General features: G+C 38.3%; 1 protein-coding gene across 2 annotated transcripts in view; it reads left to right on the top strand.

The window, feature by feature from the left end:
- The first annotated feature begins 879 nt into the window (after positions 1-879).
- Positions 880-19675, top strand: part of LOC134540407 (resistance to inhibitors of cholinesterase protein 3) — a 54205-nt gene continuing 35409 nt past the window's right edge. For both annotated transcript variants that reach the window (XM_063383126.1, XM_063383125.1), the window contains exons 1-4: positions 880-1099; positions 4636-4992; positions 8562-8686; positions 18200-18343. In XM_063383126.1, the coding sequence (XP_063239196.1) occupies positions 958-1099; positions 4636-4992; positions 8562-8686; positions 18200-18343 (768 nt within the window). In that variant the 5' untranslated portion in view covers positions 880-957. The remainder of the gene's footprint in view (positions 1100-4635; positions 4993-8561; positions 8687-18199; positions 18344-19675) is intronic.

Here is a 19675-nt window from a genome sequence, read left to right on the forward strand (position 1 = left end):
TGAGACAAAGTCAGTCTTTGGGCTGAATGTATGTGGAATAAATATAAATAATCACACTTTGACATCTGCATCGCCTATATTGACAGTCAGTGAGATTCCAACAAAAAAGAAATGGGAAGACGATATAATACAACAGGAAGGTAATGTTGACGAGTTTTCTGAGATGGTAAATAAAAGAATTGGCTTCCTTACAACTTCCATTAATTGATTTTCTGAAATGCAAGTTAAAGGATTAAATAATAATACTAGGAACCATGACAATTATAGCTTTACAGAAAATGAGAACCATTTATAAGATTTTGTAGCTGGCAAGACAGAAAGCTGTGATGATGCTCTGAGACCAAAAATGAGGCAACGATGTAATAAAATAAATGTTAATGGTCGGGCTTTTGGTAATGATGCTGACACTATGATGATGATGATGATGATGATTATGATGATGATGATGATGTTGATATAGACTTTAAGGCTGTCTATAAAAATGAAGACTTAAGAGAGTTGTTGTTGATTGACAGCAAATGGTTAAAGAAAATGGAAGCAACAATTGAAGAGACATATTACATATCCAGTGATGATACAAATTGATGTATTGACAGGCTTAAGACTATTAATTGCTTTTCTGTGTGCAGGAGGTTATTCTTGCACAGATGAGATATCTTAAATACTTGAAGTTTTGAGAAAAGCGGGAGTAATAAAATAAAGACTTCAATTTGATTTAATCTGAAGTAATTTTTAGAATACTTGAAATTTTAATATAAAATAACCAAGACTTAAAATTAATAGCATATTTATATTTAATATTTTCCAAAGAACATTTCCGAATTTCAGAAACGATTATATGTCTAGGAATACAGCCTAGTCTTCTATGTATGATGAGCGAATGCTGCTATTTGCGGAATTGTCGTCTGTAACAAGCAGACGACATTTCTACGAAACAATACGAAAAAATCCTCGAAAATGGCTGTAGAATTTGGAACTGGTAAAACTGTGCTGATTTTGGCGACAGTCGTAGGATGTTTTGCAGTTTTATGGCCAAAACTGTTCTATCCAATGTTACTTGCTGCTCTCAGCCAGAAACCTTCGTTAGACAGCTCTCAAGGTATGTGCGACGCGTTCTAATTTTTCGCGTTGCGTATTGAGGTAAATGTTAGGTTAATGGGTTGTGCTATTTTCGTACACTAGACCATGTAAGTGTTTACACACAATGGAATTTGACAATACTGTGCTAATTACTAAATATTATACCATTTAACTGATACTCGGTAGAAACAAATTAATTGAAAAAAAGTTTTAATTGACAATGTCTAATGACAGTTAAATTTCTATTGAGATTTTTTCTCTGCAGTAATAACATTTATGAAGCAGAAAGTTAAAATACGTCTGTTAAATTTTTGAAGCAGGTTTAGAATTGTTTTGTCATTTGCTACACATTGATAACTGGGTCTCCGAAACTTCAATGGTCTAGGAACTACTTCTCTTGAATTTGATTTAAGATGAGCTCCGGAACCAAACTGACGAACCCTGTATGAAGAGGATGTTTCATTAGCTATTAAGGCCATCTGGAATTCATGGTCGTGTGCAGGGAGATCATCACTATTTTTTTGTGATAGTTGTATGACTGCTAGTTTGGAGCAAGGTGGGGCAGAAGTGAGCCACTGGACACAGTTTCTAGAGGACCTCGGACCTACCATCAAGTTTTCATGACTTCCTGATGTTATGTCAGGTGAATTCTGGGGTGATTCCTTTCTCAGTATTCTTACTCTGTTGGGTTTACCAACTCTTATGACCTGGTTGTAAACGTGGTATTGAGCCCTAATAAATAAATAAATAAATTCCCATGTCTGTAACATTCTGCCCTCTTGATATTTTTGACTTTATTGACATATGTTAGGCAGTAGAAGACATCTATTTATATTCATACTACTAACTAATACAAGATGAGTTTGAATTTGATAAACATCGACTGCAGGTTAATCACAAAAAATAATGTTAAAAAAAAAGTGTTTCCCAAGGCTGGTATGCACCTTTGTAGTTGAAGCAGACTACTTGTGTATTTCAAACAACAAAGAAGGTATTTCTAATGAAATACAAAGTGTCTTGATAGTTTAGTTTTACAAAGTTCTACAACTGCTGCAAAACTTTTCGCTGTTGATAACATTTTTTTTTACACATTGGAAGGTTTTTATTTTAAGCAGTGTTCATGTATCCTGAAAAAAAAAATGTTAGAGGGGAAAAATATCTAAAATAGTTTACATTCCTTCATCTTCGATTGGTGTAAATTGCAGTTTCCAAATAGTAAGTATATATCCTTTACCAATGTTGTTGACTCAACCAGGTGTATAAACAAAGAAATACTTTTTGGTAATTTTTCATTATTACATGTTCACGTCAATCATTTGACAGTATTAGATAAACTTTAAAGGGTGTAGACAGTAATTGATCGACAAAGCAACAGTTATCGTTACATTTTTACGGAAACACAGGTTTTACAGTAATGGCTTGATAGCCTATAAATTTGCAGGTTGGCTGGGAATGTCAAATCAAGCCATTTCTACTACAGAACAAATGTCTGGAAATGCAACCATGCAAAATTACAGGAGTGAATTGTAGAGCGTCAGTTTTAATTATGCGTTCATTAGACACCACTCCACAGGCTGTGAAGAGGGGCGAACATAGTGCTGTGGTGTTCAGAATCAGGGCAACGCTTGAGGTGCAGACGTTCAGAGTTAGCCGTGCGCACTAGCAACCAGAAGTCTAGCTGGTTGGTTGTGGTATGTTTACATTTTTGACTTCGGGTGGTCAGCGTGACAGTTATGTGAGTATGGTACTGCGATTGCAGATCGGACAAACACCAATAGCAAGGCAGTGTTCGCAGAGATGGCAGATAGCCAGTATGATATGTATGGAGAGGCGAAATGAAAGCATTAGAAGCAGCGTTTACCCAACAGCCGTGCACCAAATAGGAAGACTTTCATACGACTCGAACAGCGACTGCCTAAAAGTGAGAGTTGCCAGAACATAAGGCTGATACCAACGTCTGCGCCTGGGGTCTGCTCCCTAAGAACAGTTGAACGTCGTGACACTGTGATCACACCGTCTTTCACCCTAATGTGGAACCAATTACAATTCATGCGCCTTTGTGACTAAGCAGGGTTGCATTTCGTTAAAAAAAAATTGGCTAGTTCTGGCACTCCCAGCCACTCATTATATTTATACCCAACAATTTTCAAATGCTCTGGATAACTCCATAAATCATAAAGGCCACAAGAGTATTAGAAGGATAGGTACAAGTGACCCATACTTCCATGAAAGGCTGATTCAACTATTCTGTAAGAATCCTTGCAACTATTGAGAAGATGGACAGAATTGTCTGACAACCTTTAAATATACTTTCAAGGAACCTTCAGCTAAAGGTTCCTGTAAGGAGCTGTTTAGGAACACCAGCAGATGTTTCATTATGATATAGAGGAAATTTGATAACAAAAAAAAACTTTAAATTTTTTTGTGAACAGTTTGAGAAAGATGAATATTTTTATTGCATTTTTTGAGATACATATTTGATTTTATAGTGTGCTGGCAGAATGAGAGGGAATTCTGGAGCAAATTAAATTTTTCATGGGATGTTCGGGTATTGATATAAGAACATTTAATATGATGTTAATTTTTAGAACTAGAAGACATTTTTTTTTGGTCTGAAAGTTTTGTCAGTTTGTTGAATAGATGTCAGATTAATTGTGATAGATTAAATCAACTTAATGTAGTTTAAAGAAATAGTAGTTTTCTCACTCACACACTCTCACATACACTCACACACTCTCACACACACTCACACATGCTCACACACCTGAACATCCTCTCCATTTTAACTTTGAGTGCAAGTAGAGTAGCCGTACAACTTGCACAAATTTCAAAATAATGTTTTGTGTTGTACTATTTGTCTCATTGGAGTTTTTTGAACATGAATGTCACCAATTAATTGCTTGCATCTGGAGGGATGAATATGATGGTAGAGCAAAGATTCAGACAGAAGACAGAAAGTCAGATCAGTACTCACCTGATTATCTGTCTTATAGGAGCTGGCACTAGACAAGTACTGTGTCATGGTCCCATAAAGAAAAATAAAGCCTAAATGAGAGTATTTTTAACTAAAAAAACCACACAAGTCTGTGTTAAACTTTTTGTGTTTTAGCTGGTATCTGTGCGCGCCTTACTGGGCTACAAGTTTCAAGGCTCGCTTGCACAGTCATAACTTGAAGTAAATGGAACAATCACCGGGTTTGGTTACCCGCAAGTCCTTGCGTAGTTTCATCATAGTGTAGAAGGAGGGGGGGGAGGAACTGGGGACTGGGTACACAGAGGGGAGCATAAAGGGCGGAGAGATCATGGGTGGAAGCTCCAGAGGGAATGGAGGTGAACGGAAAGAGGTGGGAACGCTTTTCTTGGGTGGACGGGGAGGGAGTGGAATGGAATGGATAAAGGAATGCTAGGAGTGAGAGATGCAGTGGATCTGAGGAGAAGACCAAAAGGAGGTGGGAAGGGGAGGGGAGCAGTCCTTGCCACCGGGTGAAAGCCCAATTTGCAAGCGTAACATACCAAAATAAAAATTTTTACATGCACATGGGCCTGCTGTTCCAGCGTGCTGTGACGTCATTTTCGAAAATGACGTGAACGCCATAAAGATAGTCGTGGAGATGTGTGGCAACATACTGCACCAGTACGATGACGTGGACCCCAAGCTGACGAGGGCGTTCGAGGAGGGGCGGCTGTCCAAGGACGTAGTGCGGACGTGCCGCAACGAAGTGCTCAGTAAATGTGGTGTGGACATAACTGCCTTCCTCGAGGAGAGGGTGCGCCTGGGCCACACGTACAGGCAGATCCTGGACGAGATCCGCTCCTTCAACAGCTCCGTCTGCCTCAAGACCAACTTCGGGGTGGCCCCGGCGCTGCTGGGGGCCCCGCGGCACATGCGCGGGCGGGCGCCCAAACTGCCGAGTGAGAGCGGTCGTCCCTTCCTGCATCGCTGACCTCTCTGCTGTCCTGCTTGGGCGTGGCTGACTGTGTCTTCACGTGTCCTTCCTACCATGGTGTACTAACTTATAACTGTCATCACGTGTCCTTCCTACCATGGTGTACTAACTTATAACTGTCTCCATGTGTCTTTTCTACCATGGTGTACTAACTTATAACTGGTCATCACGTGTCCTTCCTACCATGGCATACTAACTTATAACTGTCATCATGTGTCCTTCCTACCATGGTGTACTAACTTATAACTGTCTCCATGTGTCTTTTCTACCATGGTGTACTAACTTATAACTGGTCATCACGTGTCCTTCCTACCATGGCATACTAACTTATAACTGTCATCATGTGTCCTTCCTACCATGGTGTACTAACTTATAACTGGTCATCACGTGTCCTTCCTACCATGGCATACTAATTTATAACTGTCATCACGTGTCCTTCCTACCATGGCATACTAACTTATAACTGTCATCACGTGTCCTTCCTACTATGGTGTACTAACTTATAACTGGTCATCACGTGTCCTTCCTACCATGGCATACTAACTTATAACTGGTCTTCACGTGTCCTTCCTACCATGGCATACTAACTTATAACTGGTCTTCACGTGTCCTTCCTACCATGGTGTACTAACTTATAACTGGTCATCACGTGTCCTTCCTACCATGGTGTACTAACTTATAACTGGTCTTCATGTGTCCTTCCTACCATGGTGTACTAACTTATAACTGGTCTTCATGTGTCCTTCCTACCATGGTGTACTAACATATAACTGGTCTTCACGTGTCCTTCCTACCATGGTGTACTAACTTATAACTGGTCTTCATGTGTCCTTCCTACCAGGGTGTACTAACTGATAACTGGTCTTCATGTGTCCTTCCTACCATGGTGTACTAACTTATAACTGGTCTTCATGTGTCCTTCCTACCAGGGTGTACTAACTGATAACTGGTCTTCATGTGTCCTTCCTATCATGGTTTACTAACTTATAACTGGTGTTCTGACATTCTAACTGTTGTCATGTGTGCAGTAACTTTTTAACTACGCTTTATTAATGGTTATAACTCTGATGCTGACTAATTTCTATTTGGTTTTCATACAAAGGCCTAACTTTGGTGAACTTACTTCTAACTGGTCTAAACATGCGGGACAAACTGTTGCACTAATTTTGGACTTGTCTTCTTGATGTACTAACTTCCTAACAGTTTTTTTTGTGTGATTCTAACTGTGGAGTGCGAACTTCTGTCTTATGTGGGATTGACCTGATTTCCTAATAACTCTTGGGTTTCATGCACATTTATAACTATGGTGACTAACTGCTAACTTGTGTAAAAAAAGAATAAAATGTGCACTCACTTATGGCTGATATTCAAGTGTGGCACTAGGTTATTGTGGTGCACTTATTTCTCACTGACCTGCAGTGTGTTACACCAACTGTGGTTTCTTAGCACCTAATAAGTTTTACTTTTGTTTATATGTACTCATTTGGTGATAGAAGTGGTGATGGCATGCCCATATTTTGGATAGGCATGGATATTTTTTATATCATCAATCCATATGTCTTGAAATTCCATTCATACATTGCCAAAAAAAAACTGAGTTTCTGTGACACAAAAACTGTCATTCTGAAATGGCATCTGTCCATAATTCTTCACAGATTTACCAACCCCAACATAAACTTTTAAAGATAATTACAGGACATTCTAAGATAAGATGTTAGATATCTTGTTTCTTATTCACAAGGGATGAGTTTTTTACCTGGGTGACACATGAAATGGGTACTGCACATAGAGAGTGGTTTGCAAGGTGAAGGTAAGCATTCACATGTTTTGCCAAGGGCGATGACTACAGACCTTGTGTACAGTCTGGTGGCTATCAGACATGTGCCTGTGTGGATCCTAGCGACGTCTGCTGAAAGTGAGCAATGCCACCTCGGGAACGGTATGCATGGATGAGAGCGGGACTGGACGATTTTATTCCATGCAAGTTTCGACCACTAGTGATTCTCACCGCGTGGTGCGACGAAACCCCCAACCTTGTCCAGTGGGTTTTCTCGGTACTCCGGCTTCAGGGTATCTACATTCTGGGAAGTCAGGGAAGTTTTAATTGATCAGGGAAAGTCAGGGAATTTATTTTAAAACCTGGAAAAGTCACGGAAATTCCCTCAGCGAGAAAAATTTATGGGGGGAATGTTAGGCTCGGTATGCCATCACCCAGGCTTTGAACACATTAAAAATTTTTTCAGATGTTCTTTTAGTGCATGGTCACACACACTGTAAAATGGCATATGCAAAGTTCTATTTGAATTAGTACAACTATATAGGGATTATGGATGCTTTCAGAAAATCGCAAAATAGGTAAATTATTTTACAAAATTTATCAGGGAAATTTGTAATTTTGGTCATAGAAAATCATTGGAAAGTCAGGGAAATTTTTCAACAGATATGCATGGACATAACTGTGCTTCCTACGCTTCTTCTGATGGTCTCTCTCCTTCCACCTCCTTGTTAATAACACACCACAACCATGCAGTATTCAGTGAGTTTTATTTCAAATGACAAGTCAGTACCAGGAGTCATAATATACACAACATTTTTAATTGTTATAATGTGTTAGTGTGTTACCTTCAAGTTATAACACCCAGAAGCAGAAGACAAAGACTCTGGCCATGACTGTATGTTTGTATAGGATGTAGCTTATAGTCTACTGTGGGCCTTCAGAACAAACATTCTTCTCTAGGAGTGTAACCGAGACTGCAGTGCCCTTGTTGTGTTTGAAACATGTGAGCAAACGCGAGAACTCCCAGTGGATGTGTGTTCACGTGGTGGCTCGGTAGCGAGTAGCGAGTAGCGAGTAGCGAGTAGCGAGTGAGACCTGCCCGGAGTGAGCTGACACTCGTGCAACTGGCATCTCTGCCCTGGCTTGTAGTCTTATTGTTTAGACTAATGTGCAGTTACCTGCTATGAGTGTATTTTATTTTATTTATTTTTGGTATGGAACACCTCTTTTCATTGACAGAAATTTGATTTCTGTGTGGCAGTTAACTTTGTTCATCAGAACTCCATTTTGAATTATGGTAGAGCCTTCTGCAACTGCATATTTTAAAACTTCTTGTCAAATTTGATATGAATTTGCAACCAATTCATAGTTATAATAGTATTAAATTTAAAAAAAATTCATTGTATTAAAATCACTATTTTAATTCAAAAAATTAAATAATCAGTGCAAAAATGTCTTGATTCAGAGTATGCAACCAAGTCCCACTTACTCTGTCATGACTTGAAGCAAAAGAAAATCATTTGATAAAGTTTGGAAATTTTTTTTTCTTAGAGTTTCTTTACCTGGCTGTGAAAATCAGCCTTGTGGGTGAGAAAATGGTTGTGGCACAACAGAAGTTTGTGAAGTGGTTTCACATGTGTTTTGAGATAGCATGGCTTTGAGAACCTACCGGTACGTGGAGTTGTACAGCATGCAAACAGGTGTTTGGAGAGCAGAGTGGGGCGAGCTGTGCAGTCGCGGGGTTGGCGTGCCGGCAGGTCACTTCCGGCAGGAGCGGCTGCCCCACGCACGGCCCGAGATGATCCACCCGGCGCTGAGGGAGCGCGGCCGTGCCATCCCCCAGCCGCACGTCGTGCCGCGCGTTCCCGACAAGGAGGGCAAGGTACGTGCCGCGCCTCATCGGCTCCTGTACTCGAGGGTTTCTACCCTGATGACTTCAGATATTACTGTGGAACATGTTGTTCCAGGCGAATTATAAACAACACATTGTGTCGCAAGACTTTCTTTATTCCTTTGCTTCGGACTCTGGAAGCAAGCAGTGTTGACGGAGCTGTTCGGCTCCTGAGGTGCCTGCTCTTATTTTGTCAATTATTGAACCAGAGAGTTGAGTAAGTTACGTTTTTAGATGATGATAACAAATTTAAATCTTAAGAGGAAAAAATAACTTTATTAAAATTATTGTATATCTGAAGTCATTAAATTCTTTTAAGGACACCTTAAAAACTCTCTATTTTTTTAAAATGTAATAAGGTTGGAACCATGAGGATGGTGTTGAGTGTGGGATTCGTCTGAGAATGTTTTTCTCTTTGTTTTATAGTTGGTATTTATTCTAGCCGTATTGCACAGAGGTTGGTGTGATATCCTGCTCCTGTTTGTAATGAATTGTAAGTGGATTAATCTGCACGTCAAATGGTTATCTTGACATCAGCCTCTTACATCTTGTGTAGATTTGGTTTTTGCAATAAGACCTTGGGGTTAGCTGTTCGCTTGGTTTTCTCCTCGTGAAGTTAGTTTTGAAGGCTCTTAACCTATATTACAGTATGAAAGTCTCACATGGGGCATTGTTCCTTTACCAAACTATGCAAAACCAAAGCCCATAGAAAATTTCATGCAAAGTCCATGGAAAAATACATTCACATACACACTATGGTGTAGCGAGATTATTTTTCGCTGAAATAGGTTGAAAAAAATTATTCAGGCTGTGTTTTTGGAAATATTGTGTTAGAATTTTTTTATTGGAATGTTTTTTTTTTAGAAGCAAGCAATAAATTGACAAAGAAATATATGTCGAACATTTCCAAATGCTATCCATTTCTTTATGCACTTAATTTCTAGCACCTATAATGTAGTTTCAGATTTCAGTGTACTTCCGTAGAACTGGGGCAGATAAATACACAAACTGCAACTATGTTTCAACTGAAACATTTTCATTATGAAATTTTTTCAAGTCAAGTTAAAACTTGGTGCCAAATTCAATAAGCTTCCAGAGAATCTCCCGGGGCTGTTCGTCCGTCAGCGATGTCATTGTCTGCTGTTGTGCTTCCCTTTCTCATTTCCTTATAGATTTACTTTTGCCTTCTTGGAAGAGTGGTATAAGCTCCTGAACCATAAGAATACTGCATAACTCAAAATGTTAGTCTTGGATTTATAAAAGCTGATTATAAAAGTTTTGAACTGTATCTTACAAGAATTGAGAGTGAAAGTCACTATGTACTTATTTAAGAGCTAATGTCACATTATTGTTATATATCGTCGCTTAAGAAACAACACCGCCTGACATTTTTTAAAATTTGTTTTTTGTTGATGCATTTAGCATCTTCTCACAGTGGTATTCAGCACTTTCTATTGATTAAATATGTAAATATAAAACAAAACAACATTTCGCATGGTTATGTTTGCAATTGACAAGGTTTTTGAAGAATTTCCTTTTTGTCAAATAGGTGGTGTTATTTCAGAACCGACGATATTTACATAAAAACTCCTTTTAAATCCATTTTAATAAAAATTAAAATTTTAGATATGTTTATTGAAAAATATTTTTATTAATAAGCTTGAATAATTTGGCATTTATTGTAACATTTTTTCACAGTTGAATTTTGGTGAAAGGTTTTCATCTGTAGTTATCATAAATGTTTTGTCATTGCAAGACTTCTTTAAAATGTTTGTTGTGATTACAATATTGGCTTCAAACGTTTTCATAACACTTGGAGTTTGGGATTTTAACACAGTTATTTTGTTAAATTATACATACTTATTATTATTACTTTTTTTATGAACCACTTTTGGAAAATCAGAAATGTCCAAAATGAGATAGTTGTCTTTGCTGTTGCTGCTGGTGAATATAGCCTATTACTTCAAGTTTTTGAAACTTGAGAAATTTCTGCAACACTTTATATTTTTTTAAATTTAAATTTATTTTCTAACATAGCTTTAATTTAGTATATTAGAGATAATTTTCCTGAGTGCCATTTTGAAAATGTGAAAGACATATTAGTCCAAATGAGTAAATAACAGATGTCGCATATAATGCAGTTTATTCCATCATAAATGGTTTTCTTTCCTAAAACTGAAATAAATTTATGATTAAAGGCAAGTAATGTACGATCATTAACTGCGTGTTTTATTGTATATTTAAATAATGTAACTTTTTAAAATTATATAGTGTGTATACAGGTTACAAAATTCCCAAAAGTCACGAAAGTAACTAAACTGAAGGACTGTTCATGGTAACCATGAAAATGTCTTAAAAAAATTACTAACGGATTTGGAACTCAGGAAACTTTTATTTCCAACAGACTTTTGCTAACATATTTTTTATTTTTATTTGGAGGCTGCCCTCTTCAGTTTTAAGAAAATTATCTGTTTCTAAAATAAAAATCTTAATTTTCCTGTGAATGTTTTTGGATTGTGTTAAATTTTGGCTTATATATAAGAATTACCCTGTTTTAAAAACTGTTGTATGAACATTTGAAGGTCCTGAAAAAGTCTTGAAATTGGTCTCGAGGCCTTTGTAGACACCCTGTTATGCCATTTATAATTTTTTAACTTAGTTTCTTAACCATCTTGGGTTTTAGAATCATGCTTCTGAAGTTCCTTGTGCAACGGGGATACTTTTGTTGAGGTGTAGCGGCCACGCCGGTGGTCTTGTTGTGTGGTCGAGTGACAGTTTGCGAGCCCGCGCCCGGCGGAGACAGAAGTAACTGGGGCAGTGGGGTTGGCGGGCGGCCAACAGCGCGCTATTATTGGCCTGACTCTGCCCGTCTCCGCTGGCGGGCGGCCACGCGGGACAGCCCTGCCCTTGTGAGCCTCCTCCCCCCCCCCCCCCCCCACTTGTCGCGGCGTGTGGAGCTCCCAGATGCTGACCCTGCTCCGACTTGCGGCCGTCGTTAGGGCCGAGCGACATTTCAGTAACGACATTCAGTGTCGGGTCAATGTTGTTTTTAAATTTTGTCAACCTCTGGATGTCACGCCAGCAACATATCGAAAGGATATAGAAAATGTGAAGAGACTTGCATGTCTAAGTACATAGTGTAATTGTGCTGTCATTTGTATTTCCAAATTAGCACATGAAGAGAAACAAATTTAGGTGTTTTTAAAATACTTTTCATTTTCATAATTTGATTAAACACTTTAACTTACATGTTAATAACATTTTAATGCCATATTTAGAATGGTGTTACGATGCCAGCAGTTGAGACATCCCAGTTGACATCATGACTGACGTATGGAAGCTGATAGTTCGAGGTTGTGGTTGACACGTGGGAAACCATAGTTTATGTTATTAAGATCGACATTGCCAACTTTCATTGCTGATCAACATAAAGATTTTGTACAACTCTAGGTAATTCCTTGGTTGAGGCTTGCACACACTTTTGGCCCAAAAGGAAACTTGTGATTAATAAATATTTGGTTCGTAATTTCTGTGTGAAATTACTTATGACTCCTAATGTTAACTTGTGGAGGGAGTAACCCCTACTTGTGTCCCCGGGACGTCTCCCCACCGTCCCACTGGTGGGCCTGCAAGCTGGTGCCATCACATCTTTGGTGTTCGAAACATTTGATCTTCTACGGAAAAAAATATTAAAGACAAATACTAATTTAGAAAGGGAAATTCAGAATTTCAAATATTAGCCCCTGTGTGGTCGACAAGGACTACATTAGTTATCTCACCAGAAGCTTTTTTTTTAAAAAAAAGAAAACTAATTTTAATAAATTTTAATTAAGAGTAGTGTAAATAAAAAAAAAAAGTATTTTATTGTAAAAAAAAGCATGGGGTGCATGGTGTCAATAGTTATAATTATTTTACTGACATATATGAGTAGAAGGATTATCATTTTAATAATATCTTAAAAAGCACCCCATGCTTTTTTTTACAATAAAATAATTTTTTTTATTTACACTATTCTTAATTCAAATTTATTAAAATTTATTTTCTATATTTTAGTTGAATTTCTATAAAAGCATGTTTTTTTAGTTTTTTTAAACTATTATTTATTTTTAATTTTTTAGTTGGAGTTTCTATAAAAGCGTGTTTTTTTAAACTATTATTTATTCATCATTTTTTAGTCAGATTTTCTTTGAAAGCGTGATTTTTAGTTTTTTCAAACTATTATTTATTTTTAATTTTTTAGTTGGGTTTTCTTTAATACATCAATTTACTATTAAAGTGTGTTTGGGTAGATATTGGCTGCTTTTAAAATATATATTCGATATAGCGTGTTGAAGAACTATAGTACCTACACAATATTTTCAATATCTTCCTATTAAAATCAATGATATTCAATAAAATCTGGAAGTCATTGATGTTTATTCTAAGTCAGTATCTTATCCGAGCAATGAGCAATTTGGGCGCCTGCTGCCTCCCTTGGATGAGATAGCCGGTTCTCAGTTTCCCTCTCCGAAAATTTAATCTTATTCAAAGTCGGTAACTTATCCGAGAAATAGGTGATTAGCGCGCCTGGTAGTTTCCCTTCTTGGTCTTGGCGCAAAGACACTAGGTACCAGTTTTAGGAAAACAAAAAATCGCTAATCCTGATTATCCTAGTAAGGATAACGGGTCTAACTGTTTAAAATATTGAATTGTCATCGGTCCTTGATAAGTATGCCAAATTTCGAGTTAATCGGACGTTTTGAAGGGGGTCAAAATCATGTTCAAAGTTTCCGTTACTAACATACGTAGGTATGAAGCTAATAAAAGCGAGTTAAAATGTTTGTATCTACAACTTAGTACAGTGCTCTGGGCATGTTTTGATATCAAAATAAATTGTTTATATCGTAAATATGCTATTTTATTTGAAAAATTATAATTTATTGTGTTGAATGTTTCTTCACAACTGGAATTCCTGTGTTTTTGCTTATTATGTTATTCCCGAGTCTTGAGCTCTAGATTCAGAATCGAGGCACTCTTTAAAGAATCAGATTTGATTAGTTAATACAGTAGACTTCCCAATTGTCCAGCATTGAGCGATCGCAAGTGCCAGATGGTCTGGCACGGGGACGCACCACAACGCCAAACGTACAGTAACGCCGAAAACCATAACGCTGAATGCCAAATTGACTACAATGCCGACAGCTAGAAAACTACTATGTACCACAATGCTGAATTACCACAATGCCGAAATACATTAATGCTGAAAAATGTCATTGCAGGACTGCCACAAAGGTTAGGTTAGGTAAGGTTAGCACACAAATTCATTCAGTTGTTTTTCAATTTGCTCTTGTGGCCCCCCCTCCCCGCAGCAACATTTTTCGGCGTTATGGTATTCGGCTTTATTGTACGTTCGGCGTTATTGTACGTTCGGCGTTATTGTACGTTCGGCGCTGTGGTATTTCGGCGTTGTGGTAACGACCCGTCTGGCACTAGCAAGGAGTGTACGCACTCAAGCCAAATAAGTGAATTAAAGCTAAAAACCTATAATTTTTAATTGAGGTCAGAATGACTTTGACGTACGCACATAAGTGGTAGTCGGAAGCGTTCAACGTGGTTCTGGATCGCTCTGAGTGATACTGGCGTTTTGTGTTTTTTCGACGGAACTCGGCAGTCACGACAGAAAATTTAGTTACGGCCTGTATTTGTGGTGAAATATTTATACTTGTGTTCTGCTAAACAATATATGTTACCAAACACCATCTTACAGATGTGTTTCCTCTACAACTTAGCATTTAGTGGACACATGACTTACAACCTGATAATCCAGCACCTTTTAAAGTCCCGACGTCTGCTGGACTTTCACAAACTGTGACTTGTTTCAGGTGGCACCACATAAAGATTTTAAAATTAAAAACGTCAATACAAAAATTAATTGTTTTAGCGTATCCTGTATTTGTACTATTACAATGCAAGCACATGGTATTATTAGTATTATTGTTAAATTTATTATTATTTATGTTAACACTGAACTTGAATCATACTAGTTACCTAACTATTGTAGTTTATCTTTTAAACTGTCTGAGTTCAGTAGAAAAACTCAAAGTAGTTCCCCTTTTTTCACAACTCTCTTGATAAATTGTTCTTCATCAATGGCTATCAAAAGGTTACTTTATCGGACTATGTATACTGCTTCAGAGTTTCACATAAAAAAAGAATGGACATGGAGGAGACGATCACAGACACGCAAGTCAACCTGCACTTAGCGACTAGGGGATCCTGCAGATACACTTGGAGTTCTTTACAGTGGCAGATCGTACAATCCTAATAATAAACTATTAATAAACATAAAGCAGCTTGTGAGGGTCTAAAAATAGAAATCCTTTAAAGTTAGGTTCTTTGTAATGAGCTTCCACTGAACTGTGTACTGTAACGCCCCTCGTGCCTCAAAATTAAATTATTTTAAATAAATTAAAAAGAGCCTTGGAAACTTGCTGGGTAAGAATAATAAGAAAAATAAAGTTATTGACCAGAGGTGGCACGAGGTGGAGAACAAGACAATTTGGAACTCCCTGACACAAGCAACTTGGGAGCTGGTGGATCGTTTAAGGGAAGAAGGTATATCATCAATAAATTAACACTACACAAGTAGCTTGGTCTATAGGTTCCCTGTTTTATTTAAAAATGTAAATAATGAATTCTGTTTTCCATTTGATTTGGCATTTGTAAGTTTCCCATTTAATAATATTAACAATATATTTAATTTTTTCGAGAATGGGCCGGCCCGATATTATTGTAACAACACATACTCAACTTTAACAACAAACAATTACATAAACAAAAATGTATAAGTATCACACCAAAATTTGATTCGTCCAATGATTACATCGATAATTAGTTTTATTCATTCTACATGTTCTTGAGGAAAGCACTGTTCGCTGGTAGGCTATTCATTTGATTAATGTAGTTCGTGGCTAGAAAGGGGGGGGATGTTGATTTTACATTACCACCCAGGTCTTCAAAAGATAACGTCGGGTCGCGGAAACATCTCTTCTAACGTGACCCGCAGTGGAGGTGCAGGACCACGAGCTGGGAGCAATTTGTCTCTCCAGCACTTCGACCCTGTCTGAAACCCAAGTCAAATTCAAAACGAATTAGACCTGCTTCCAGACAGTCATACACCGTCGGCGCAAAAGGCCAACAAACTGGAATGTGGGGGAAAAGGCCGGATTACTCACCAAACAGGGTGTAGAGTTCGGAGCTCACTTGGTGTCTTGCGCCGACATCAGGATGCCGCGGACCGAGAAGTCGCGGCTGCGCGAACGAAACCAAAAATTTAGAAAAAAAATAAAAAATACTAAAACTTTAAAATTGGAGACATGACTTGAACTAATTACTACTACTGACCGACTACTGAACAAATGGGATCACATCCCTTAGAGCAACTGACTACATCTCTTCTGCACACGAATTCGCAATTCCCGCGAAAAGTCTCCTAGCGCAGAGGACGTTGAGAAGACGTGGTCAGTAGCCGAGGTCAGAGGACTGAGTGCCGCAATGGCGGACAAAGCTCCTAATTAAATCGGGCGGTTAGGCCCCGGGTCAAAGGAGGGAAAGGTTCGGTTCTATGCCGAAAATTTCCGAAGGTGCCCGAGTGGTTGTACGCACGACTTCAGTAGTTCGCGCCAAAGAGCGACTGCTGCGGTCTCTACCGGCAGGTACAGGAAGCAACAAACAATTGACTTCTACAGGTCGCGAGGAAGAAGCATAGGGCCATAAGGCGTAGCGGCGCTGCACTCTGGTGTCGTAAAGGGGAACTAACGGAGGCGGTGAACTGACTCGCCGCCAGGTGTCACGAGCGTAGTCTCAGCTCGCTGGCCACCATGGGTGAAGTTGCTTTTTTCTGCCGCTAGGTGTCGCGGAGGTCTCTTTAGGACCAGGGAGAAGGTCCTTGAAATAGGCCATCGTCTTGGCTAAGTTAATGTCAGGTCACTGCTCCTGGATTTCTCAGAACTAAGGGGGAAGGGTGGGGGAAACAAAAGGCGCAACGAAGCTGGGAATATCCGTCCATGGGATACCCGTTCATGACAAGACTTACTACTCTCAGCAGGTCTCTGAGAAGTAGCAGCTTGGAGCCCAGAAGCTGCTCTATGCAGTTTTGGTCATGAAGAGAAATAATATTATGAACTTGGGATGCGACTGCAGGCGAGAGAAATTTTAAGCTGGTTGCCAGCCAAGTATTAGATCTGCAAAATATCAGATACGTCTCTGGGAAAGGTGCTTCAGACTACTGGCACAAAGTTTAAACACGAGGCGTACACCGGCCTAACAAAAAGTAAATTGCCCCCTTGTAACCAAATAAAATTAGAAAAATAAAATTTCCAAAATTAATCCAAAATTATAGTAAAAATTTAAAAGGGTGTCGAAATTCCCAATTTCCGTTACAGTACACAGCAAACCCTTTCCACCTGAAATTAATATTTAAATTATCTGAAACCATGTTTAGTATTGATATTACCCTTATTCTCTTGTTACTACAAATAATTTATGTGTGTGTGTATGATTGTTGAAGCAGTTACTATGTACAGAAATAATTTTTTATACCTTATTTAAGACTGCTTGGATATTTTTTGGTGTAACTGTTAAACACTTCAATTTTATTTCTTAATAAAATTTTACATCACACTGCCTTTTTTTGAAAATTGTGTGCATAGGTCTTTTAAAATTTCTACTTAATAGTAAATATCTCTTATAAAGAAAACTGTAAATTATGCTGTGCATATTAGATTTTTTTTATTTACTCTAACAAATGGTGTACATACAGTTCTTGAAGCATATTTGATTATTTGTGTTTTAGACTCTAGGTTTTTCACTAATAAAGTAAACAATATTAATTTAATGGTGTTGGGAATGTGATGTAATGTATTAGCCTGAACAACTGTACCCTAATTTGAATTCTATTTAGGTAACAGTGTAAATGAAATGAGCTGCAATGGCACACTTTTACTTCCATACATTATTTTTAATCATTCTTGAAAATGGTATTATGATATTTTTGAAAGATTGTATAACATTACAGTTTAAAGAGCTTATCGTTTAGGTTAGTTACATTCAAATTACTAGTAAATTGGGTAAATGGAAGATTGAGTTATGTTAGCTACATTAAAAATACCTTTAAAATCGTGTAGATAATTGGTTTTAACATGTTTACCTTTATTTCCGTGGTACCTCTCTTCATAATATATTTGACTCCCGCTTTCCCATACAGTAACCATTTGAATTTAATATTGTGGTTATAAAGTAAAGATGCTGCTAAAGAGCTTACAGACTCTAAGCACATTTTGATTATAACACTAAGCATTGTTACTGTTTGGAAGGAAACTGAAAGTTAAATTAGTTGCGAGTAGCCACTTGAGTACTATTATAGAAAGTGATGCTGGTTGTTTCTCTCGGCGTGTGGTGTGAAGGTTGCGTGGCCGATGTGTCGGGAGTGTGTTGGGGTCGCTGACCGGAGCGTGCGTGTTGCAGCCGGTGCCCGTGGCGGGGATCCGCCCGCCCATGGGAGGGGCGGGCCACGTGGTCCCGGCCCCCAAGGGCACCGGCACCATGGGCATCATCATGCCCATCTACACGGTGGGCATCGTCGTCTTCTTCATGTACACCATCATGAAGGTGAGTCGTCTCAGCCGGCGTCTCGCAGGGGGAGACAGTGAGCTCTGGGTGTTTGTTCCCGTCACCACTGCTTCATTAACGCAATGTAAATGTTTTATTCACATTTTTTGATCAAGGTATGAATGTGTTTTTAGATTTTAGGTTTGGTATCATTAAAAAAAAGGTCTCTATGTACATATTATTTTTAATGTCCGTCGGCACGAGCAGTGGACTTGTGTTCCCGCGCCCGAGCGTGCTGAGCGATCATCGCCACGCCTCAGAGAGATCCAGCGATAACAGCCGGGCTCCGTGCTGGTCACTCGGTCGTCAGACCTGTGTGTGACTGGTAGCTTATTGCCAGCGGTGTGCTAGTCTGCCCACATCTGAACACATTTGCGCGCTCCCAGTTTAGTTGACAGTGATATGGGGAAGAAAGTACCATGTGTAATGTTTTATATGAAGCGTATTCTGCTACTATTATAAATAATTTAAAATATTTTATAAATTTGACAACTATGTCTCTGTTCTTAACCAACTCAGTTTTTGATTTCACCTTTTCCAATTTTACTTCATATGAAAACCAAATTATTGTATGCAAACATAATTTTTTTTTTCGTACCACGATAGACTAGAAGTAATTCATTCATAAATAATTAAAGCTGTGCAAACCTACATAGGAGAGTATTGTCGACTTGTAGAGTTCATGTAATGAGGGTTGTCGTGGTATTCTTTGTGTCACTGTTCAAAAGTTCCTTTTCCTCTGACATTACTCCATGAGCACGAACGATGGAGCCTTGGTTGGTGTCCCCTACTAGAAGAGCTATTCTACGTAGCGGCCAATTCTTCTACTGCTGAAAGTGTTTCTGGGCCATGCAAACTAAATTGTGGTAATGGGATTGTAAGCAAAAAAAAAAAAACTTATAGTAAACTTTCAATTTTTTCAGGATTCCCACAGACAGGGAAAATCTTAAAAACAGGCAAAACTCAGGAAATTTAAAAGGTGTATACAAAACCTGGAAAATCCAGGTAAATGGCCAAATATCAGTTACCAAACTGAATTTGTAATTTTTTACTACGTATGTTTCTCTAATACATCTTAACACCAGCTTGTATTTTAATTACAAATTCACTTGAATTAGAAAAAAAAAAAACCATCAGTTTTGATCATAAATTAAACCTAGCAGCAATGATCAACGAATCGACTGTGTATCGACTTGATGTTTTTGTAGCAAAAATATTAAAATGTTGGTAGTCATTAACGATCTCTTAATTAAAAAGCTGTGTCGCTTCAAAGTTTGATCAAATTTATGGGTTTGATATTGATTGATGAAACACGTAAATAATGTGCGGTTG

This window comes from Bacillus rossius, chromosome 16, assembly GCF_032445375.1.
Source record: "Bacillus rossius redtenbacheri isolate Brsri chromosome 16, Brsri_v3, whole genome shotgun sequence".
Taxonomy (NCBI): domain Eukaryota; kingdom Metazoa; phylum Arthropoda; class Insecta; order Phasmatodea; family Bacillidae; genus Bacillus; species Bacillus rossius.